The 24,598-nt window shown below is 38.7% G+C and overlaps 1 protein-coding gene and 1 long non-coding RNA gene across 2 annotated transcripts in view; one reads left to right on the plus strand and one right to left on the minus strand.

Moving 5' to 3' along the window:
* The window catches only part of LOC115654020, a 24,966-nt gene extending 15,861 nt beyond the window's left edge, over positions 1-9,105 (minus strand). The window contains exon 1 of the long non-coding RNA XR_004001075.1: positions 9,063-9,105. This is a non-coding gene — a long non-coding RNA (uncharacterized LOC115654020). The remainder of the gene's footprint in view (positions 1-9,062) is intronic.
* The window catches only part of LIX1 (limb and CNS expressed 1), a 45,744-nt gene that overhangs the window by 1,441 nt on the left and 19,705 nt on the right, over positions 1-24,598 (plus strand). Inside the window, exon 2 of the mRNA XM_030567936.1 lies at positions 12,139-12,302. Within this exon, the coding sequence (XP_030423796.1) occupies positions 12,139-12,302 (164 nt within the window). The remainder of the gene's footprint in view (positions 1-12,138; positions 12,303-24,598) is intronic.

Here is a 24,598-nt window from a genome sequence, read left to right on the forward strand (position 1 = left end):
GATACTGCAAACATAGCATTTGACTCTGTTTGGGAACGCTTTCTTCACATACATATCTAACTGTAATCTATTTTAAACTCTCAAGCACAGTGTGGAAGTGCTTATTGAATCTCAGCTTCATTCATTTGTCAGCAGCTATATTAACAGCTTATTGTTATTTCTTTCAAACATGATAGGAGAGAAACTACTTAAGCGCGCAACTGGTAAAGGAACTAGAAGAAATGTCTGTATACTGTATATTAACTGTTTTTTAATGGCCAGATTCCAATACCCTTACTTGCATTGAAAAATACTTCACTGTGTAAATAGTCTCCCTGAAATTAATAGGATCACTACTGTAGAAAGGTGCTACTCAGTGAGTAAAGTATCAGAGTCTGACCCTGAAGTAAGAGACCTAGACAGCTCCATACACAAATAATATGGTTTCTCAGGCCACCCATCAGGAGAACTTTGTGTTGCTGTGGTAGACTCATGTAGTGCTGCAGTCCCCAGACCTTGCTCTGAGAGCCAGGGAGAGCAGACATTGCAGGAGCAAAGAACTTGATATCAATAGGGGGAGGAAAGGCATTCCCCTTTCTGAGTTTCCTTTGGTAACCAGTTCATAAAGATCAGCTGACAAGATTTTGATCGAAAATGTATGTACCAGCTGCCCAGACAATGATAGCATGACCACCCACAGATCCAGAGATGGATAAAGTAAAGGAGAAAAAGCAGATGCCCAAAATTATAGATAGGTTGGAATGTCACTTTCATAAGGGCTTTTTGAGCCACACCAGGAAGCACTCATTTTAAAGAATTCTAATATAGAAACTGCCCATCTTATGCTTGATCCTGCTATGTGCTCCCACTGAAGCCAGAACGTACACAGCACTGTATTCTAAAAGGTCCAAACTACTGCATAAATCTGCTGCCATTGAAGTTAGTGGGAGATTAAAGCCAAAATGATACTGTAGTTAATGGCATTGTCATGAAGAGGTTAGTATTGTCCTAAACCACCAGTCCTGGTACTGGGAACAGTATTTTGTCAGTAGGATTTAAATATGATGTGGGTAGAAATTATATTATAGAACAGGATATCATTATGAGCATGCCTGTGTGTATTATTATTTCTACAGCTTTTACAAACATTCAAAGTGCACAGACTTCAAATATTACCAGAAATAATCCAGTAATGAAATCATATCTGTCAGCTATAATAGTGCTTTACTGCTTGTCACAATGCATTAAGAAAAAGATGGTTTTCCTTTACCTGACTGGGCAAAAATAACATCACTGAGTATAACTGAAATATTATCGGCGGGGCTGGTAGCACTGCCTGTTAAGATTACCTGACACTTCCCATTTTAAGACCCTGTTTTCGGTACCTTATAACTTTGCCAAACTTTAACCATTCAGACTGAATTTTTTCTATCCCATGTATCTGTCTCAGCATGAATTTTGTTGGAAAACGTCAGCCAAAATGGGTCAGCAATTTCTGATAAGGCTAGGGAAATACATTTTGCCCATGGTAAAAAATTCTGGTGATTTTGTTTGTTTGTTTGTTTGTTTTGAAAACTCCAGCACCTCCGTACTTTCCATTAGAGACTTGAGATTTTTCCAAGAAATTGGCCTTTGTGTCTGGACTATGCTTTTTGTTGTGGTTATTGAAAGTCTGCCCAAATTTGGCCAAGTTTAAAGCCTTTGGGGGTAAAAAAATCTCAGTTTACACATGCTCTATAAAGACTTCTTCAATTTTAGCAGCTAAATTCCCATGAGATTCCATTCACACTGAGCATGATCCAGCAGAACTGAGCAGAACTTTCCCTGCATCATCACTTGCTGTAGAATGCCTTTCCAACATTGCTATTACATTTATTATGGTAGTACCTTGGAGTCCCCATTATGGATCAGAACCCCATTGTGCTAGGTGCTGTACAACTATAAAACAAAAAGATGAACCCTTCCTCATAGAGTTTACAATTTGAGTAGGCTTGGAAAAATTAGATTTTTGTTGATACATACATACACACAAACCAATTAAAAAAATATTTCCATCAATCTACTTTTACAGATAAATAAAGTAAGAACAATGCTTTTTAAGAACGGATTAGAATTTGATTTAAGTATATGTACTTTGTATATTTTGATATGTAATATTAAAATTTTGTTTTCACAGTTGTAGAGATTGGAAAAAGTGAAAGGTTATCTACTTTCTTAAAATAATTATCTGCCCTTTGTCTGACTCTCCCCCCGCATAACTTCCCACAACTGTGAACATTTAAATAGATAACAAAATGAAAAAATACTTTAAAAAGCATTGATACAATCAGCAGAAATTTTATTTAAAAAATTGAATTCTGTCAAGCCTAAACTTAAGTAATGGACTATTGGCTTTTCCCTCACTACAACTTTGCTGTAAAGCACTACGAAGTGTTCCAAAATTATCATCCTGGAATGCAGAATTTAAAAATTGTTTGTATGGAAACACGTTTACTTTTTTAGAAATATTTAAAATTAATGTTTTTGAGAACGTAAAGGTCAGTCTGTTTCTCAGAAGCAGATTCTTGGCAGTAGCACCTATATCCTACAGTGTTGGTTTCCTTAGAAATGGGTGTCATTTTGTTTTTCAAGTAGAAGGGAAAAAGAATAAACCTGATCCTTAAGTCAATGGAAAGACTCCTACCCCAATACTTCGGATCAGGCTCTGTATGATCTTGGTAAATATTTCTCTGGCAGTTTTATTTATATAAATGGTGTCTGTTTGAAACTGCTAGAAGGTTTGGAATGTAAGTAATAGTCATCCCAGCAAAAATAGATTAGTGGACAGAGTGCAGGCGAGGCCTTCAAAAGGGCATGATATATACAGTTATCCCATGGATCTACATTTATTACACTGATGATCTGTGCTATCAATTTTTTTATTGCCATAAATTTGGGATTATCAAATCACTCATGAGCTGTGGAGCCATGAGCCAGTCTTTCCAAAGGAGCGGCAATAAAAGCTTTATATCAGACACCATTATTTAGACTATAAGCCCCCAGGATTATTATTTATTGACAGTAATGCCTACTGTGTGCTGGATACTTTCCAAATACTTATGAAGGATGGTCCCAGTTCCAAGACCTCACAATCAAAATCCTCAAGAAACTTTGGCCCCAATTCTTGGGTTTCAGCAAAGAACCCAACAGAGGCAAAGATGGCTTTAGGCCACACTTATGCCCTCTAAATTCTGGACAGCGACAGGGAGAAACCAGAGTCTATGTCAGTCTCAAGTGCAAGTTAGAGCATCCTCAAAGCTGCTCTAACTTTTGTGAACTGGTGATCCATCTTCCCAGAGTGAAGGAGCACTCCAGCCACCTCCCCTTCACTCCAACATGCCACCAACCTGCACTTCTACACTAGAGGCTATGATGGCTCTATGCCACCAGGGGTTTCCCTCCCACCAAAGAAGTTTCAGCTGCCTGAATAGTGCACAGGGGCTATCCTGAAATCAGGTTTTGGCCGCTTGTATTTGTACATTACTCTAATACTTTTGGAGCTCCAATATGAACATAAACAGTAATATCTTGTTGGTTACCAGTCTTCTTTTAGTGGGAATTTTTGTCTTCACTTATGTTTGAAGTATATTATGCCCTGTAGAAATTTAGCATGGGGATAAATGCAGCTTCATGGCATCACTATTAATGTACTAGCATATAAATCTGCAAATCATTATAGCATTTTTAGTGAAAATCCTAGTTTGTGATTATTACGCCCATGTCTGCAGCAGAGATCTGTATATATGTGTACGTATACATTTATTCCTTTAAAATAGACTCTCAACTGATGAAAAAAAATGAACATGAAATACCAAACTCCTACAGAACCTGATGGTTCCCACCTAAATTTCTGCCTCTTTTCTCCACATATTTAAATAATATAGGTTTGTTAGTCTGAACTCAATTTAACAACTTTTCCAAGATGCATGTGTTAAGTTACAGTCCATAATAGGATACAGCTGCAGGAGGGTGCACTTATAACTTATGATCTTTGTTTCAATGATATGGTTTCACTGATTATGTGCCACAGATTGATTTAAGAAATGTAAGACAACTTTAGTAGCCTTTCACTAAAGAATCTTCTTTAATGCTTAGTTTTTTTAACTCCAAAAGCTTTATTATTGTTCTCTGCATTTGAGTGTTCATTTAATGATAGTCTGTCAAGTTAGTTAAAACAACCCTTTTAAGTTTAAAAATGTCAACATAGATGGTTATCCTGCGTGTTCTTTGTATCCTGCTTTCTTCTGACATTGATATGTTGTCAGGGTTATGACTCCATTTCACTCTACTGGTAAGACTGTATGACTTCTGTTCTGAATAGCTCCATTAGTCTAAGGGTTTCCCTTCTCAAATAATATCCCCATCTATGTGTGTGTGTTGTCTACTGTCCTGTTTACTCTCAATCCTCTACATGTTTGTTCACCTCAAGTAGGGTAACTATAACCATGCTTTAATATTAGTCCTAGAAATATGGAACCAAGTTCACTGCTGGCATAAGTGGACACACATCCTCTGAAGTAATTAATTTTCATTAAATCATGTTCTTGCTTATGCCAATGTTGAATTTGACTCTAGAATGTTCCATATGCTTCCTTCCACAAAAACAAAGAAAATATGTCCCCTCTCCCACCAAGTAATGGAGTGAGTAGCAATACCTTGCATAGAGTATGCATCCTCATTCCAGTCAAGGTAATTACCCAACCCAGAGACATAAAATATTTCTGTACACCTGGCAGAAATTAACCGTTTTAAGATCAGAGTTACAAGGAAATCTCATGCATTTATGCTAGTGGAGGTAGCAGGGAGACCAGCCATTTTCCTCAGCCCCAAACCATCCATAACTACATACAAAGCCCACACTGAACTTTATAGACTCAGACTCAGACTCTAGGACTGCAAGGGACCTCGAGAGATCGAGTCCAGTCCCCTGCCCTCATGGCAGAACCAAATACTGTCTAGACCATCCCTAATAGACATTTATCTAACCTACTCTTAAATATCTCCAGAGATGGAGATTCCACAACTTCCCTAGGCAATCTATTCCAGTGTTTAACTACCCTGACAGTTAGGAACTTTTTCCTAATGTCCAACCTAAATCTCCCTTGCTGCAGTTTAAGCCCATTGCTTCTTGTTCTATCATTGGAGGCTAAGGTGAATAAGTTTTCTCCCTCCTCCCGATGACACCCTTTTAGATACCTGAAAACTGCTATCATGTCCCCTCTGTCTTCTCTTTTCCAAACTAAACAAACCCAATTCCTTCAGCCTTCCTTCATAGGTCATGTTCTCAAGACCTTTAATCATTCTTGTTGCTCTTCTCTGGACCCTCTCCAATTTCTCCACATCTTTCTTGAAATGCGGTGCCCAGAACTGGACACAATACTCCAGTTGAGGCCTAACCAGCGCAGAGTAAAGCGGAATCACACTGTTGACTCATATTAAGCTTGTGGTCCACTATGACCCCTAGATCTCTTTCTGCCATACTCCTTCCTAGACAGTCTCTTCCCATTCTGTATGTGTGAAACTGATTGTTCCTTCCTAGGTGGAGCACTTTGCATTTATCTTTATTGAACTGCATCCTGTTTACCTCAGACCATTTCTCCAATTTGTCCAGATCATTTTGAATTTTGACCCTGTCCTCCAAAGCAGTTGCAATCCCTCCCAGTTTGGTATCGTCCGCAAACTTAATAAGCGTACTTTCTATGCCAACATCTAAATCGTTGATGAAGATATTGAACAGAACCGGTCCCAAAACAGACCCCTGCGGAACCCCACTTGTTATACCTTTCCAGCAGGATTGGGAGCCATTAACAACTACTCTCTGAGTACGGTTATCCAGCCAGTTATGCACCCACCTTATAGTAGCCCCATCTAAATTGTACTTTCCTAGCTTATCTGTAAGAATAGTAACATTAAGGTTAGTACCATGATTATGGAATATGCAACGGAATCTAAACTTTCATTTAAAGAAATAAATTAAATTCCTTGCCTCTTGTGATTCTGAGGAAAGCCTTCCAATTGTAAACCAAGTCAGTGTTGTCCTTCTGAATCTGCCACCACTCGGGTACTAAAGCTCTGAGGTATAGCCTGCCCTGTTCATCTCAAAGCATTATTAACTTCTAATAACTATAGACAATTAAAATGCCAAAAATGTTAAGTGATTCACTGCTGGTCAATCAGTGATGGATGCAGTAGCAGTTTTTGTGGTGAGATCAGTGAAGTGGTTGGTTGTTATCAAGGATTTTCTAGGTAGGGTATCTCAGTTACCAGGCCAGCTGCACTTGAGCTCTCACAAAGTGAAATCATGTCTCCCCCTGACTTTGACTGGCCTTCAGACACACTGGGTACCAACCAGGCCTGTCTCAGAAGGTCCTACAGGGTTCGGCCCCCTGCCCAGTGTACTCCTTTTCATGAGATATGGCAAGTGGTAATTACAGTGATTGTGCAGGTTTCATACAGCAAAGTATTGATTATTCAGAACCAAGGCATTCAGAAAAGCAAATCTTAAAACATTGAACAATCTATCTGCATCTCCCCAGTTTTGCTTGCAAAAATAGCTAGATCCCATTTGTCTTCTAGGCACTCATTTCAAGGAGTTGGGATGACAAAGAGCATCCCTAGTGGTCTGTGGATATGTCTTTATAGTTAACCCCTCTGACTGGCACCCAGGTTTTTTGTATGCAGGTTAGCCTCTCCTGATTACAAGCAACCTCACAACAAAGTCCTATCCACCTTACTCTGTATCCTCAGTGTTTCTGCACTCACCCACATGTCTATGGGGGGTGTATCTCATGATTCTTTGTCCTGTGACATTCATGCAGGAAAACTTGTCCATTCTTTAGAGGGAAATGTGGGAAGAACATTGGAGGAATGGTACTTGAGAGATTTTTGCCTGCATCCTCACTGCAAAGTGAGTGGGTTCCAGGCTGAGTTAAATCGAAGCCTGGGTTCTAACCTATACTCCCAGCCAAATAAGCTAGCCTGGATTTAAAGCATCTCCAGTCTTGGGTCAAAGAGTTTCTGGGTGAATGGTGGGGAGTGACAGTTGGGCTGACACCTGTGTAAGAACCCCAATTAACTGTGCAGTGAAGACACGTCCTCAGTCTTCCCCCCCCCCCCCCATTTATCAGGGGCTGTTTTTATTAGGATCCCAGCTCTTTGTCTCAGCTTTCCCACCACAATCTTCCCCGCTCCTACCCTTGGCCACACTAGCCAGAGCCCAGCAGACATGAGACTTGAAAGTAATTGGCCCCTCTTGTTTCTGAGCACCAGACAATAAGGTTTATCTGGAGCCATTGTCTGCTTTCTGGCCCTCCTAGTTGGAGAGCTCTGGCTGGGGTTAACCGTTTGAGACCATGTAGCCAGCATCATAATAAGAACCAAGTAAGATGAGGCATACCTAATATTCACACAAATAATATAGGTATCTCCCATGTTCTCCACATGGGGGAACTGAAATTTGAAGCAACTTGGAATTCTTAAGTCATCTCTTCTTCTGCCCACTAGGAGATATCAACTTTCCAAAGACAAAATTCTCAACTGCTCCCTGTGTGTCAAAAGCCTTAGGTCAGCTGTCAAAGCCACTATTTCACCCTCCCTAAAAAACTTCTGTAATGGTTACACATTATTAGTACAAAAGCTGAACATTTGCAGAACAGCATAAAATACAGGTAATTCTAAAATAATACGGATAATATTGATTGTGCTAGTCATTTTTTGTATTTAATTCAATTTTTTTTTATTAACTTGGCACTGCCACATCTTTTCTTGTTTGTTGTAAAATTCAGTATCCGTGTCCCAGAAGCCAGGGGACTTATACCACAGAAGTTAGGTCCAGTTTACTGTATAGTCCACAAAGCCTTGGCTATTATGGGAACAAACAAAAGTACAGAAATGCACCATAAAAAGATGTTCTTTCTATCCCCTTGTAACTAGAAGTTATGTCACATCAAGTACCATGCACTGGTCTGAAACCCTTATAATGCCCATGAATGGAGGTAAATTAAGGATAAAGAATCCATGAAATCCTTATATTGTATAGTGGTCACATTCCTACCATTACTTAGATATTTGTATTACATGTTTGTAACAGATTAAAAGAGAGGAAAATGCATATGTAGAATATGTAGGTGAAATTCTGGCCTATTGAAGTTGATGGGAGTTTTGGCATTGACTTCAGTGGAGTCAGAATTTCATCCTATATCTTTGTTTAACTGATTCAGTGATGTTACAATATACTGAACAACAGATTTTAGAGCACATGTAATTAAACTGTTAGGAAAAGTAGTCACGAATGCACACAGGTACTCTAGTCATTGTTTAAACAAACATCTTTGGCCATATTATATTTATTTTTTCAAATACAAAAAGCAAATTAAAGTAAATGACATTAATTCAAAATGAGATGTAGATCACAATGCTAAGTTTAGTGTGTTCAACGCTTCCAACATTAAAAAAATAAAAAGAATATCTAGCTTTTTCATTTGTACACTGTCACTGGATGGTTTAAATTTTGGATTGCTGCTGCACTGCATTCCTGTGGAGCTGGGGTAGGCAACCTATGGCACGGGTGCCGAAGGCGGCACGCGAGCTGATTTTCAGTGGCACTTACACTGCTTGGGTCCTGGCCACCAGTCCGGGGGGCTCTGCATTTTAATTTAATTTTAAATGAAGCTTCTTAAACATTTTAAAAACCATATTTACTTTATATACAACAATAGTTTAGTTATATATTATAGACTCATAGAAAGAGACCTTCTAAAAATGTTACAATGTATTACTGGCACGTGAAACCTTAAATTAGAGTGAATAAATGAAGACTCGGAGCAGCACTTCTGAAAGGTTGCCGACCCCTGCTGTGCAGCATGCAAAAACGTGTGTGAAGAAAAATGTGTAAATATCAGTTGATTTGACAAGACTTCACCCAGAAAGTTCAAAAAAATAAATAATGCAATTCCTTATATGAAAATGAATGTAGAGGGTCTGAATAAACTATGCATATTGCTAAGGTACCTGTTTCAAGAAGGATTAAACAGCCACCTACATACCTGATAGTGGTAGAACAGTTCCTGAATATCTTTACAGTGCTCCTGGGATTACTATAAAACACAAAGGAACATTTTCAAACCTCTCTGGTTGCTGATTACATCCTGCTTTTTTTTCTTTTCTTTTCATTTTTTTAAATTAAATGGCTGTTTTTGGAATGGATATGTTTAGAATAACTTGTGATACTATTTTTGAAATATGTATGAATATGAGAGCATAATACATTGTCTACACAGAATTTGCACTGGTTTAAATTTACATTTTTTTAGTTAAACCATTGCAAGTTGTGAGTATAGACTCTTATATCATTTTAAAACTGCCCTATATCAGTTTACTTTGTGCCTATAAATTTACTCATGCAAGCTAAATTGCTACAGGCCTGCTTTAAACCAATCTAAGAGACTGTCTCACACAAAGTCATTTAGTTTAACTAAATGAGGAATAAAATCACAACTTGATTTAAACTGGTACTATTTTGTGTGTACGCAGCCCTAAATTTTCTTGGATTGTAAACTCTTTGGATTATAAATTCAGTCTTTCTATGTGTGTGAATAGAGTGTAACAGTTTATGGGTGCTGCCAGAATACTACTACTGCTAATAGTTATACATGGCCTTTTTCTAGATACTTGTCTTATTAGCTTAACCTGTAACAAAGTCTCTCATAGTTTAGAGAATGACAGCCAAAGCTAAGTTTCACGACTTCAACAAAAGAAGACACTCTGCCTTATTTTCCTTTGACCAAGAAGAATCTCTTGGTTGCTTAGGGAACTTTATGTAGATTAATTTTTAAAACAGCTGAAGGTATCACAAAATCCAGTGAAAATTTTGAACCAACCAAGAAGTATTCATAGGCTGTCCAAATGCTGAACTAATAACAGCAAAAGAGAACAAAAATGGTATTGCAAATTTTCTCAATCTTGCTATAAAACTGACAAAAGATATGAAAGATAGATGATACAAAAAAAAGAAAGGAAAAACTGATTTAGAAGGCCAACCATTACTGTGCACATTAGCTCTTAAGAACTGTTCACTGTTTGTCATCTGGATAACTATCATTTTTCTTTGATAAACAAGTATTGAGTCTAATTTTTCAACTGTGTTTCAGCCCCCCAAATCCAGTCCAAATTCAGTGGGAGTTAAGCACCAATCTCTCTTATGCTCCTTTGAAAATGCCAGCCTAAAAGTTACTAAAACACTAATTTTTTTTCCTGAGGGGGAGGCAGCTGTGGCTCTGATTTGAAAGGCTGAAGAATATTTGGTCTGAAAACTAGGTTATCAGTTGATGTTTTCTTAAATTAACATTTTATGTCACAAGTATATCAGGGCCTGAGAAAGATCTGTGGGTGGTATTCATGTTGGTGGTATAGGATCCATGGCGTAGACATCTGAAGTTTTGATTTGTTGTTTTTAAAGAAAAATCAAACAGTTAAATGTCAATTTTCCCAAGAAGCACTAGGGCCACAATTGCCTTATAGGGATGTCATAAGCCTTTGTTGTTCTTGTTGTCATTTGTTTTTATTCTGGTGCTCTATTTCAAGCTTGTTTCTTTTAACCTAAACATGACCTTTTCAATAAAGATTTAATATCAATACAATTTCTCCAATAAATGTGGCACTTTCCTTCTGTTAAACCGTCAAGCTCAAAGCTTAGAAATTTGACATTTAACATGCATGAAGTTTATTCCTAGATATCAACTTTCACTTAATGGCTTTTAAACTGAATCATTACCAAACATGAATTTAAAAGACAGAGTGAAGCAACCAGTGATGTAAAAGATGTATTTCACTCAGGGTCAGTGAGAAGTTCTCAACACAGCAGACCCTAGACATTTTCCTTGACCTAGGCTGCATTTGGTTCTGTGGTCTGTTCTGCTGGCAGTTATCTGGTCTAAAGATTTGATTTTTTGCTCAAACTTATCATCGCTCAAAGTTGAAAATAAGAGGATAATTACCTTTGTTGAACATAAAAATGATAGGTCACCAATTTCATCTAGTCACTTTATTCTTCTGGATTGCTGTGATGAATATCAAAGATCAACAGCAGGTAGTATCGATCACTAAGTATGCAGTTCATAAATTCTAGCAGTCTCAACGGGGGAGGAGATATAGCTATAATTTAGAAAAGTAGAAGTCAGTTTCTGTGGTTTGAGTTTCACTCTTATGCAGTTTTGTCAAAGCACCATCGTACATTGAGATAACCATCTGTTTCTTATTCCATTAGGTATTCAAAATGGGGGGCAGGGGTTAGCCATACCATTCTGGAGGCCCAATGTAAGGACTTCCTTTCTTATTTTCTGTATTCTCATTGCTTTCCCTGTTATGACTATCCAAGCAAGCAGTCATAGGAAATAGATAACATCTTTTGTTTTCACAATGACCCTCCAATAAGCCTATTCTTGGAAGTGGTAAACGGGCATGTTGTTTGAGAGGGGCATGGTCTAAAATAGAAACTGGTAATATTTTTGACAGAGTGTAAGAAGTTCCATCACTATTAGTCGCCAAGAAACATCAGCTATAATCTTGTGGCTGGGCTTTTCAAAGGAGCCTAAAGGAGGTGCACCCAATTTTTATTCACTTTAAATGGGAGCTGAGAGGCTAAGACTCTTACAAAGCTTTGAAAATTTCATCCCTGAAACTTAAAACTTTGTAGTGCAGTAGCACTGTATCAATTTTTAGTTTGTACATTAGTATTTTAATGTTCATGTTAACTGGCAGCTCTCTCTGCCCTAATATACAGCATCTTCCCTTCTGACCACATCACAAGGCAGTGTGGAAACACATCACTTCGTGCACCATTAAAATCCAGCCCCTTCTACTGTGGAACACAGCAACTGTGACCCTTCTTGTGATGGATAAATGGGAATTTCTATATAGTTCCCCATTCATCTGAAAGACAGCTTCTCCAACAGTACAATGCCTCTTAATATCATGCTGGAGCAAAATGCAGTTACAGGCTTCGACTGAATCTTCAACTCTCACATGTATATAACCAGAATATTTCTTGTTTAAATCTGGCAAATGAAGTTACAAGTGAAGATAAAATGTACCCAATATTTGTCACTTCTGTGTCTTTGATAGTGAATGTCGTAGCAATGCTGCAGGAATTCTGGGAGAACAAACAGAAACAGAGAGCTGTATTTCCAAGTGAAGGCACAGTGGTGTACGAGTCATTGAACTCTCCTGGTCCTCCATTTGTCAGTTTTGTTACCCTACCTGGAGGAAGCTGTTTTGGCAACTTTCAGGTAAGAAGCATACTTCAATTTTTGCCAAAGGGAAACCTTTCTTCAAAGTTTTGGGTTTTTTTTTAAAAGGGAAAATAAATGGTTACTTATTTTCAGAGCACAATATATATTTACACTTAATCCTTAAGTGCCAGACCACAGTATCTTCAGGGACATAAATTGTTTAAAGAAAAATAACAGGCAGTATTGTGAATTAATTGATCATGGCATGACTGATTGTTCTAATAAGAATGTATTTAATGAAGGGAATTCTCGTGAATAGAATATCCAAAGTCAAATATCTTTGTCAGATAGTTTTAAGACCACATTTTTGGTTTGGTTAGGATTTTTCCCATAATCTTTAGAAAACCTATTTGTAGTAGCAATGTTTTCATTATTTTGATGGTCAGTGAAAAGATATTTTTATTACAAGATTCCCCTGCAATCTGTGCAACCCAAACACATCAATACAGTGCTAATGCATGAGATCCAGAAAATGAAACTAATTAGAAACAGATCAGTTTTTCACATTGAATGAAAGGCATAAACGGAACAATAGAACCAACTTGAATTTAAGCTAAATGGGAGGGAAGTGGGGGAGGGAAGAAAGGTACATTTTGATTAGAAAAATGTATGAGCACTCGAATACAAGAAAAATATTTTATCTAGCTACATAAGTATACATATTTGAAGTTTAGTTATGAGCAAAATCTAGTAGTGGAAGTTGAAAAAAAAGAGGGGGAAAACAGGCAATTTTAAAAACAGTAAATGTTTGTAAAATTATTTAAAACTAAATTCTGTCCCTTGTTCATTTCTAGTAGACAACATAAATAATGAAAATTAAATTCAGTCTTTAGCTTTTTATTTTAACAGTCTAAAATGTTAGTTTTTATATATGATTTTAACACAGTGTTCTTTTTATATTTAGTTAACTTTAATTATTCAGGGCCCAAACCTGGGAGGTTCTGGACCCCTTCAATTCTTTTTGGCATTAAAGGATTGCAGGATGGGGCAGAATAACTAAATCTTTGTTTTAGCATTTTTAAATTAGTTGCTTTTTTATTCTGAATACATTTTGAAGAAGAAAATGCTACACAGTCAGACTCTAAACATTGCAATCAACAGAAAAGGCAATTTGATTGGTCAATTTTTGTGAAGAGGAGGAGAGGGTTCTATGGCTGAGCATTGTAGCTAATTAAATTATATCCTATATATCCCTTCAATTTACTGTCAGTGACATCCAACATAGGCTTGATCCTGGGAGTTACTGAGCACCTGCAACTCCTACTCAAGTCAAGGGAGCAGAGATAACACTGTCTCTCATAGGTTCAAGCCCATGATTTGGGAAAAAAGGACCTGAGATAAGATTTTGAAAATCCTTCCCTCAAGAACCGCATTCCTGGGACAAAAATGAAATTATTTCACCATTATTATGTCATCTGTGAAGTTAGTGGGACATTATTCAGTTTTCAAACATTTAAAATTTCTTACCAGCTGTTGGCCATTTGGCTTTTGTGAAATGAATTGGTGGCTTTAGTCCAGCTACCAGTGGAGAAGAGTCCACATCATAGGAAAACACCATCAGAAGTGGCAATGTCCTTGGAAATCCCTGCATAAAAGCTAAACACTGAATGGCCTGGAGACCATACTATTTATCTTCTGTCCAGAGATGGGCCTCTCCAGGTCAAGACTGAGGAGAGGGTACTTTTGTCTGTCGTCAGAGATACAGATGTTCAAACTACTATGACAAGTGGACAGTAGAATCTGATTTAGGAGCTTGTTTGCCAAAGAGCATTGTACAGCAATTATGTAGCTAGCTGTATGCTGAATACAGCAACTTTTAAATGTTATTTTGATTCCTTTTACTTTTTGGGTGAAAAAAAAGCATGTAGACCCATAAACTATATTGTGGGAAGATGGGGGAGGTGGGGCAGGGATGTATACTGCTGAATTTATACATTACAATTTTTTTCCTACATGCTCAGCTATACAAGTATTTTGATGATACAATAATTGTGCATTCTTCATGTAATATCTAGTATTCACTACCTCTGGAAGGTGGTGGCAAAAAGGATGGGGGGCATAATTTGTTGGCATCATTGTTGAAAAACGATATTCCAGCATTTTTTAATTGTGGGGGCTTGGTATATACAGAGTACGTGTGTATTTAATTAATAGCACATCTCCATTTTGATGTACACGTGATGTGTAAGTAAAGAGTATAATGTTAAATTAGATAGACAAGAGGAACAAACCCTGGAATTCTCCCTCAGGCAGAGCTCTCACTAAAGTCAATAGGGATTTAGTCTGAATAAGGAGTTTATCAGGCTCAAAGTTTGCTCTGACTAGTAATAGCAAGCTTTTTCTTCTTTTGCTTTGTCATCTCGGTTTGTATTTATCCATTTGTTTGTGTGAGTGGTGCAGAGCAAGAGCTGTTTTCATAGAATTTCCTACATTTTAGCATGATAACATTGGTGCCTGGCTTTTTTTCCAACTCAAATTTAAGAACCCTAGATGAATGCACATCCCATCTTGCTACAGCTATCCAACTACAGTGGTAACACCAAAGGAAAGAATGGTAATTCTACATTCAGGAAAAAGCTGGTTGCTTCAGTGGACAAGTCAAATCAAATTCCAGTAGTCCACTTGACAAAGAAACAAAAGAGCTGCTGTGGTTTGGAAAATCCGGGGCGAGGCAGTAGGATATACATTAGGATTATGAAGGTATGATTGGAGTTCGAGGGAATCCAACTGAGGTCACTCAATTAACTGCAAAGAATGGGGTGGACAATCCCCAAAGCTGGTGGATATTCCAGTACTTAAATTTACCAAGCTAGCACAAAACAGCTTCTATAATACCCCACTGGTTACCCAGAAGCCAACAACACAGTTCCCTTAAAGCCTCCCTCATGCCTCCACCCAGACACCCAAGTCAAATATGATGAGGATTACTGAAAATGTTATTCATCATATAAGAAAGTTCTACCAATCCCAAAGAATTGGACACATTATCTCCCAAGTTAATAAATATTCCAGATCTTACCCACATACATGCTTACAGCCAATTCTTATTCACTAAACTAAAATTTATTTAAAAAAGAAAAAAGAGTATTGGGTAAAAGATCAGTATGCATACAGACATGAGTACATTTCTTAAGATTCAGATTCATAATAGAGATGGTGAGCTTAGTAATTACAAAGAGTTCTTTCAGAATTAGTTAGATGATGAACCAAATGCAAAATTCAGAGACAGAAGATGTTGCATTATTTGCTTTCTGGATTAGTTTTTCAGGACACAATGAGAAGGAAGATCCTCTGAAAATGATGAGACAACAGCCCTCTTTCAGCTAAGCATGGGAGAACCAGATCCTCAGCTGGTACATGTTAATTGAACTCCATTGACATCAGTGGAACTATGCCAATTTACACCAGCTTTGATTATGACCAGGAGATTTTATTCCATTTAGCTGCACAGGACAGCAATAAGTGTTCCACAATGCTAAACATTTTTTTAGTTTTAAACTTTTGAGGCCAGGTCCTCATCTAGTATAAATCACATAGCTCCACTGAAGTCAAGGATCTGGTCTTACAGTCTACAGAATTATGCAGATTTTCTCCAGTTTAGGATAAGTCCCTCATTCTGTAGTGATAGTACACAGAGCTCCAAATTCTTTATCTTGCTCTATTTCTGTAGGTGTTTTTTCCTCATAAGGGGTTTGGGAGAATTACTATGTCATCATTTGTCTGACTAGAGCATGTGAAACCTCCGACAGGTCACTGAAGTGTACTAAAAGATGTTTAGGAGAGCACACAGTGTTTTCCATCAGCTCAAGCAATGCATACTTTTGTGCTGTGTACTTCAGAATAAAAAATAAACCTCTAATACAATATGAAAAGATATGACTTGATTTCAATCCAAAATGCTTCACTTGGGGAAAAGTGTATTTAAATGTTGCTGTCACATTCCTTTTTACAAAAAAAATTGACGATCAAGAGTCCTCTTTTGGGATTTCTGTTTGGTTTTGAGTACTTCTTATGATCATTTTGGGTCTAGTTTTCCTTATGTTTAAATCATCATATTATGAAATTCTCCAGAGCATTGTTAACATTGTTGCTTAAAACAACCTAGAATTTCCTGAATCTAAGATGTTTTGAAAACTTATCATGAAGTCTGACTGTCAAAGTTGGTCAGTTTTATCCACTTGGCTTTTCAAAATAAGACAAGAGAAAGGAAAAGTGAGGAAATGTATTCTGGTGAATTTGCCATACATCTTTTGTAAATTCTGATATACCTTATATGCCATCATCACTATATAATATTTCAACATACTTTGCCAACACTAGGCCCACAAATGCACAAATATTCATTTCTATAATGCTCTTCACATAATCATTTCTCTCTCCTGTGCATTACAAAACATTTGATTATGTAATTTTAATGCTATGACTATGCATGTAACATTCATTATATGCCAGCAATATTTCTACAGCCAGTCATGAATGTCTGCTTTGATGCCAGCTAACTGCAGTGATGGAATGTGAGAGAAGGAATATTAGGCTGGATACCCTGGGTAATCTTTCTCTTCTCTTTAAGTAGTCCCACAAGGACTTCAGTAGATTGGTTCCATTCATCCTTTAGGGAAGGGTATTAGGAATGAGCAGATGGGTCTAATTGCCAACTGCTCATCAGAGAAAAGCACTGAAAGTCCACTAGAAAGGTTTAATAATGAACTATCAGTATCTTACCCAATAGATATCCGTGCTTTCAATCTACAGACTTCTTTAAACGTACTATGTTCATGATTTTTATTATTTTACAGCACTCCCAAGAAGCTGTAGGCACCACAGTCCATATAAATTATAGAGTCTCTGCTCAAACTAAATTAGTTTTAAACAATGAGTCTTTGCTCAGAATTCAGAATTATACACTATGGGATACAGTTTTGACACTTGTATTTCTCTTGCATTTATTTTAAGTCCCGTTGTCTAATATATATGAACGCAATGTTTGAAGGAGTTTCTTTATACCATTTTTATTCTGGGTTGTTTATACCAACAACCATATACCATGGTATGATTCTATGACCAACTCTGAAAACTATGAAGTAATTTCCATTTACCAAAAGGGCACCAACATAAGGCCCAGCTGATCAGCTTCTGGCTTCCCTTTTGCTGAACTTAGTCATCAAACCACTCATAGTTTTTAGCGGATGTTTTTGCTTTCAATACCCAGGGGAACTTTGCTGAATATTTTAGCTTTAAAAACACATTGAAAAAAGTTGCGATCCAAGCTTAGCTTTCATTTTAACAAGCAACAGTAATGAATTAATTGTGTGATTTTGATCAATGAACTTTTGGCTTGTTGAGGAGGGGGTGGAGGGACTAAAAGCTTCCTTGAGCAGATTTAAAATGACAATGTATTGTATATTACCAGAATGTGTATTACTAGAATATTAAAGTGTATTGTGACAATAACAGTGGTTTCAAACTTTAGTTGAAAAGTAGAATTAAAATAGCTCATTTTAATTTGTAAAAATCAAATGCACCAAAAAAGAGAACTCTGTATTGCTTTCCTCCCCTCTCACATCAAAAATATTTCTAAGTCAAAAATCTAGTTATCTTCCATGCTTGCTCACTATGCAGCATTTTTATCCCTGGTTTCAGTTTTTTTTTTTTTTTTTTTTTTTTTTTGCAGTCCTATCATTCATCGGATAACCTGGGAAGCAGTAAAGTCTACCCCCCTTGCTGTGTCTTGTTTCTCCAACTGGAAATAATTCTATTATTCTATATTTTAGATCATTATAGCTAAAACTTGTGACTGGGGGGCTAGGGAGGAGAAGGAGACCGTTGATGTTGGGCAGGCTAGCAGAATCTCACACACTCCTTGTTAACGTAACTGCCCTATGGCCTCCCATAAAGAATATCTTATCTTGCTTTATTTTCCAGTCTGTTACCCTGAAAAGACAGTCTTGATCATCTAAATTGATAAAAAATTATTGCTAGAGCTAAAGGAGCCAACAGCTGTGCAGTGGAGCTGGAAAAGTTTTTACAGTGGTGGTGCTGAAGGCAGAAACCATGTATTTGGGTTGTTATTACTACTTCAAGCCTGGTGTGTGTGGCAGCATCCCTAGTTCCAGCACCCTTTGGCACCAGGCAGTAGGAAGGAAGGCAGCAAAAACTAAAGATCCTGGTTTCCACCTCCGTATGCTTTTTATGTAAAATGAGTAGGTCAAATTTGGAGGTTTCCCAAAGGCTTATATCACCAAAGCTGGCTCTGTGCATAATGGGGAGATAATGGGGGACATGAGTCTGTTAAAATAACAGGGGAGGCTGGTGGGGAGACAATAAGTTTTTCATAAGTCTGCCCAGAAAAGCTAAGGTAGGCTCTGCTTGCTAAAATTTTCAGGTTTTTCTTGGGCTGGGCTGGCAGCTGCTACAAGAGAAACTCTCTTCCTGAATTCCCTGTAAGCACCGCTAGGTTCATGGAGGAGGAGGGGAAAGGCATGCCCTAGTTCTGCTCCCTCCATCTCACTTTCCAGCCTCTCCAGGTGCACAACAAGGAGATCAGGTAGGAGGAAACTGAAGACATAAGTTCTAGGGCCGCACCCTGCTTACCCATTCCTGTTCCTTCAGAAAGAGGGGGGACTGCTGCCTCTTCTGGAGTGAAGAAGTGGGACTCAGGCTGCTAAACTGGCCTCTTTGACAGAGGTTTATCCATTCCCTCCCAGGAGAGGCAGCAGTCCCCCCCCTTTCTGGAGGAACAGGAATGGGTAAGCAGGGTGCAGCCGTAGTACTTATGTCTGCAGCCAGGGTGTATCTGCTTGGGTAGGAGTGGACAAGGCCCACCATCCTCCTCTGGATTTTGTAGTTAACACCCCCATTGAGATGTGCTGAACACAGTCAGCTTCTCAAAGCTATTGTTTCAAGCTCTCTGACAAGTACCCCTGCATTGGTTATGTTCAGGTCACATTTTCCAGCTTCTCTTCACAACCAAGAGGGACAAAAACTTACCTTAAAAAAAAAAAAGCTGAGGTTCTGCTAGCCTCCCTTCCAAGAGCTGAGGCCCTAGATGCCAGACTATCCTACCTATGCCTTAGTCCAACCCTGCTAGTAGCTGACAGCCAAGTCATACAACAGAGTTTAAAGAACTCAGAGCCTCATTTCCTCTTACCCAAACACCACAGAAGGCAAACTTGTTACTCTACCAGGCCTTCCAGACCCACAAGGGAAGACATTCACTGTCATTCACAAGTGGCACTTCATAGTCATTCATGATCATGATTCACTATTCTGTTTCTATGACGTGCCACTATGAATAACAATGAATAGTCATTAGGCTATTGAGGGAGGGAGAGAGAGAGAGAATGGCTCTACCCTGGTAATTTTGTGCTCTCACAGGGGAGATGGGAGACCCAAGTTCAAGTCCCTGCTCCAATGACTAATTATTTATCTCAAGTGGAACAGCTTCAGTCAGTGATTGAGAGAGACTATCCCATAGCCTAGTACCCTAGTGCCTTGGGTACTCTCCTGAGAGGTGGCGGTACCTATATGTTCAAATCCTTATCCACAGCAGGCAGAAGGGGAAATTGAACCTGGGTTTCCGCTGTTCCAGGCGAGTGCCCTAACCACTGGGTTAAAGGCTACAGGGAAGCTGCCAACACTTACTCCATGCCCCCCTCCTTCCTGTTTTGTGAATTTAAAAAATCCGTTTGTGCTTGAACAAAACAAGTTGTTTGATCCTAAACTGTTTTTTTTAATTTGCCTAAATTTGTCACTAGTTTTTGATTCAGTTAGACATGAAATAAAATAAAAGTTCTCAAAATTGCCCATGAACCAAAAAAATCAATTATTTGCCCAGTTCTACCAACAAGCCTCCTCAACAGCCTGGGGGCAAGCTGATATCCTCACAACATAGATATTTCCATCCGTTAGAGGCAACCTGCCCACCCCAAGAGCCATTCCTGCAACCTACACCCGCACTAGAGGTGATTCACTGTCTACCCAATCAATCATCCCAGAGCCAGAGGCTGCAGGACAACCTTCCTGCCTCAACCACAGTTGTAATACAATACAACTACAGTTGTACTCTGCCAGGTAGGGAAGTCACTGGAGTATCCTCTGTAAAGTCCTGGGTAGTTGGAAGCATGTTGGGTTGAGAGGTTTAGTGTAAAGAGGTATAAATAGAATTGAGAAGGATAGAATTGTTCTGTTGTGGAGGGGTGGAAGAGTATTGGTTTGCTAGGCATGAGGGTGGAGTTGGGAGAAAGTATTGGGTTTGACGGAATTTTATATTTTTGGAGGGAAGAGCCTTTTACTTTGGAAAAGTCATGTGTATTGCAGACATTTGGAACATTTTTGAGGGATCTGCTTGTTAGACTGTTGGCAGCACATTACTGAAATTCTGTGCAGTGAGTGAAAGTGGCTGGTAATCAGATTTTTGGTTTTGGTGTGAGGTGGGATGAAGAGAGTCACCCCTCCAATGGTGGGATGAGCCTAAAAGATTCAGTCCAAGCCCCATGAGGCAATTCATATTAATGATCTTTACTTTAAACCCCAGCCCAGTTTTACTATAAAATCTGGGGATTAAAATAAAGACAGGCAAAAATATTTGAGGATGGAAAAAGACAGAGGCTTATGGGAAAATTGCATGCCTCCTAACAGTCGAGTATGTGGTTTTGGGAAGTTACCTAAGGCTACAATGAAGATGTAGATGAAAACCATATGTTTATGTACACCAGGTGATGAGTCTCAATGTTCAGTGAATTAAGATACTCCTTTCTCACAATAAATTGATTTTATAAAACTAAGTTATTCTGAAGAGAGAAATAAGTAGGGGACAACTTTACTGTGTACATGGCATATGGCAAATGGCTTGCCTGAATATAATTATATGGTTTTTTTAGTTATGAAATAATACCTATTTTAAATATTCTCTACTCCTTCCTTGCAAAGTTCGAAGAGGCTTTAGTTTTTATTGTGTGTAAAGTACTGTCCATTTCTAATGAGGTTATTTTAATGTCAGGTATTTCTGTCTGGAATCATTAAAATCACAAAGAACAGTGCGAGCCTTTTAATCAAACAATGTAATGTTAATTTTACAGGGGATGTTAGGTAGTGGAACTCCCTGAACAGAAACATGAAAATGGAGAGAAGTCAGTTATATTCTAAAGTCTAATTGGCAATTTTTAAATACCAGCCCAATGAATCAGAAGATGCTGATTATTTTAACAAAAGGCAGGAGGATATCTACTCCCCCCATCCCCGTAAATTTTGGGTGTTTTTTTTTTTTTGTTGAGCAGAGTGAATAGAAGGAGCTTTGCCTCAAAATAGAACAGTAGCGTGCAAGAGGGTAAAGTGTAGAATAAGGATTGAATAGGAATTCAAGGAAGCTCCATAAGAATCCCTCACCCCACAGTTTACAAGCTTTTCTAGGATTCTCTTTCAAATAGGCTGCTGAATACATAATAATGAAAGCTTCAGTTTTCTTGTAGACCTGTTTGAAAAGTTTCTTGCTCAAGGACTTGGGTAGTTTTGGTTGAGCATTTTCATATCAGAGAGTAAAAAAATCAGCTTTAACATAAACCAAGTTCTCAAACCCTATTCAGTGTAGGGAAGGAAAGCTACTCTCACATTACACATTTAAAAACCAATCTGTAGAATTTTCCAGCTATTGTGTTTGTCTCTTGTGTCTTTGTTAAAGTAACCAAGTGGTTGCAAAAATAGTACTGATCTATAATATTTATTATATTTTCAGAGTCAGTGAAATTCATCTGAAAATTCTGAAAGATGAAAAACTGTTACCTAAACTATTTAAAGGAACTGCAGTTTGAATGTTTCAGGGGAACTGCTAAATGAGCTTCTCTCTTCATGGAAGTGATTGCAATACTAGTGAAAGGTATTGAGTTCAGCCCATAAAACTGAAGTCCTCAATTTATCCCAGTAACAGCCTACACAGTAGAGTTGCTTTTCAGTGTCTCCATTCTTCTCTATTTGAGGGCAGTACTGGACCATTGGTCCTCTGCCCAGATAGGATTCTATTCTTTTTCATATGTATGTGAGATGCTATCATAATGGTATTAGTAATGTGGCATCATTAGAAGATGAATGACTCTCACCTCACCATCTCTATTTCATCAGAGCTGGAACTACTTTCCCCCAAGACTTTTAAAGATTTGAGTCTTTTGAGGAGAGCTAGCTGGCTGAAAATTGGTGAGACAGAAGGGATGTGAAGCAATAGCTACAGGAAATATCTGTGCACTTATTTATTTGCCCACCTTTTGTTACTCAGGTTTGCCAGCTAGAGGGAGGGGATCTTGTTAGATCCTTGTCTGTTTGGGAATATACAAACAGCATCCCAAAAAAGAGACTGCTTTCTCATCTGTGCTTGGCAACAAAATTGCCACATTTGAACTTTTTTTTTCTCCTCAATTTTATTGGTGAACTCCCTGAATTTTGCCCAAGGCTGGTTTACTATGGGGGGGTAAGGGTTGATCAGGTCTCCTCAGGCCTACAGTTATGTGATGCAAACCTTGGCACAGTTGCCTCTGTTTTATCCAGATTTTGATTATAATGTACTCAATTTTGGGGCAACACTTGAAAACCGCTTAGAAGCTTAACTGGAGCAGAAAGCAGATGCTTTCTTACTTCGCAGTGCTTTGGGTGGGGAACATGTTAAATGTGTGCTCCAAAAACTGTACTTTTCTCATCATTTGCTTCGAGGTGTGACGAAAGGTATTGATTCTGATCTATGAAGCCCTTTATGTTTTGAGCCTTTTGTGATTTAGAGATTGTTTCTCTTCTCATGTTTAATCTGGCATTTGAGATCAACTAAGGATGCTTAAGCATATGTTTGCCTGGGGTGGGTTTGTCCTCCTGTCAGCTCTGGAACTTACTCTCTTGCCCCTAGTGATCCCATAGAACCAAACTGGGTGACTTTTAGGAGACACTGCAAATTTCATTTCTTTTTCCAAGCTGCTTTCTGGACTCATATTAACTAATATGCACTTGAACAGGGTGCCCATCTCAAACCTGATTGACACTTCATTGCCACGCAGGTTTGGCCCAGTCACCTCTCCATCATGACGGGGGGGGAGGGGCAGCTGGGCCAAGTTTGAATGAGAGACATTACGACCTGGTGCACGGTGTCACAGTGCCTTTCAGATGTGCCTCGGCCACCTCTCCATCACAATGAGTGATTTGAGTAAATGGTGTTGCAACGTGGCTGTGGGGTGAGAGATGTTGGGGGCAGTTTTGGGGAGAGTTGTGGGTGGGGTGAGACTGGGAGCCAGGATGTTTGAGGGTGAGTGGTACTAGTACTAGACCATACATCCTGTTTTGGCCAGGACAGTCCCTTTTTTAAGCCCTGTCCTGGCTGTCTCCACTTTTTTGGCAAAACTGGGCATTTGTCCCACTTGCTCTTGCCAACGGATCATCAATTTGCATGAGCAAACAGGACAAATTCCCAATTTTGGCAAAAAAGCAGGATGTGACCCAGTGGGGCACAGTGGAACATGCAGGTGGGGGGCAACGTCAGCATCGCACAGGGGGAGGGAGGATTCAAGCATGCGGCTCGGGCCAGCCTCACATGGGCCTGGGGGGTGAGCAGCTCAGGCCAAAGAGGGTGAATGGCATGGATCATCCCCAGGCCTGGGAGGGAGGAAGCTTGAGCTAGCTCCAGGTAGTGTCCTGTGTTCCCTTTGGGGAAATATGTCACCCAAATGAGTGGGGAACAGTGGGGGCTGTGACTGGTTGGGCTGAGGTGATAGAGACTGCAGTGAGTGGGATGTACATGGGAGCTGCATTCCTTCCTCAGCCAATCAGCTACATTGTTTTTAAAACATCATACCAAAGTTGACATAACTAATGGTTACTACCTTTCAATAGGCATAAAGTTACATCACTGCAGACCTCCCACTATCTCTCTTCCCTACCCCCATCCATTGCCAGGGAGTATAAAGATAGTCCCAGGGCTGAGCTCCAATCATTAAGGGAGCTTTCACCCTTTTTTATTAATATTCACTGCTCCACTATAACTTAAGCCCTGGATAATTCAAGACTTCTTCGTAACTTTTTTAGTCAAACAGCCCATGCCGAAAACTTTTGCCCTCTGACAAACTAAATTAAAAGTTTTCCCTTTTACTCCCCAGCTCAAATGAGTTCTAATCAGTTTCATTCTCCAGAGACTGAAAACATTTAAATAAAAGAAAAAATTGCAGAGGGAAAGTCATATGTCACAGTTTACAATTATAATCTATTTTGGTTAAGTCTATATATCTCCTGTTACATTTAGAAAATGTTAAGGATTGTTCTACTCTTCC

This window comes from Gopherus evgoodei, chromosome 6 (genome assembly GCF_007399415.2).
Source record: "Gopherus evgoodei ecotype Sinaloan lineage chromosome 6, rGopEvg1_v1.p, whole genome shotgun sequence".
Classification (NCBI taxonomy): domain Eukaryota; kingdom Metazoa; phylum Chordata; order Testudines; family Testudinidae; genus Gopherus; species Gopherus evgoodei.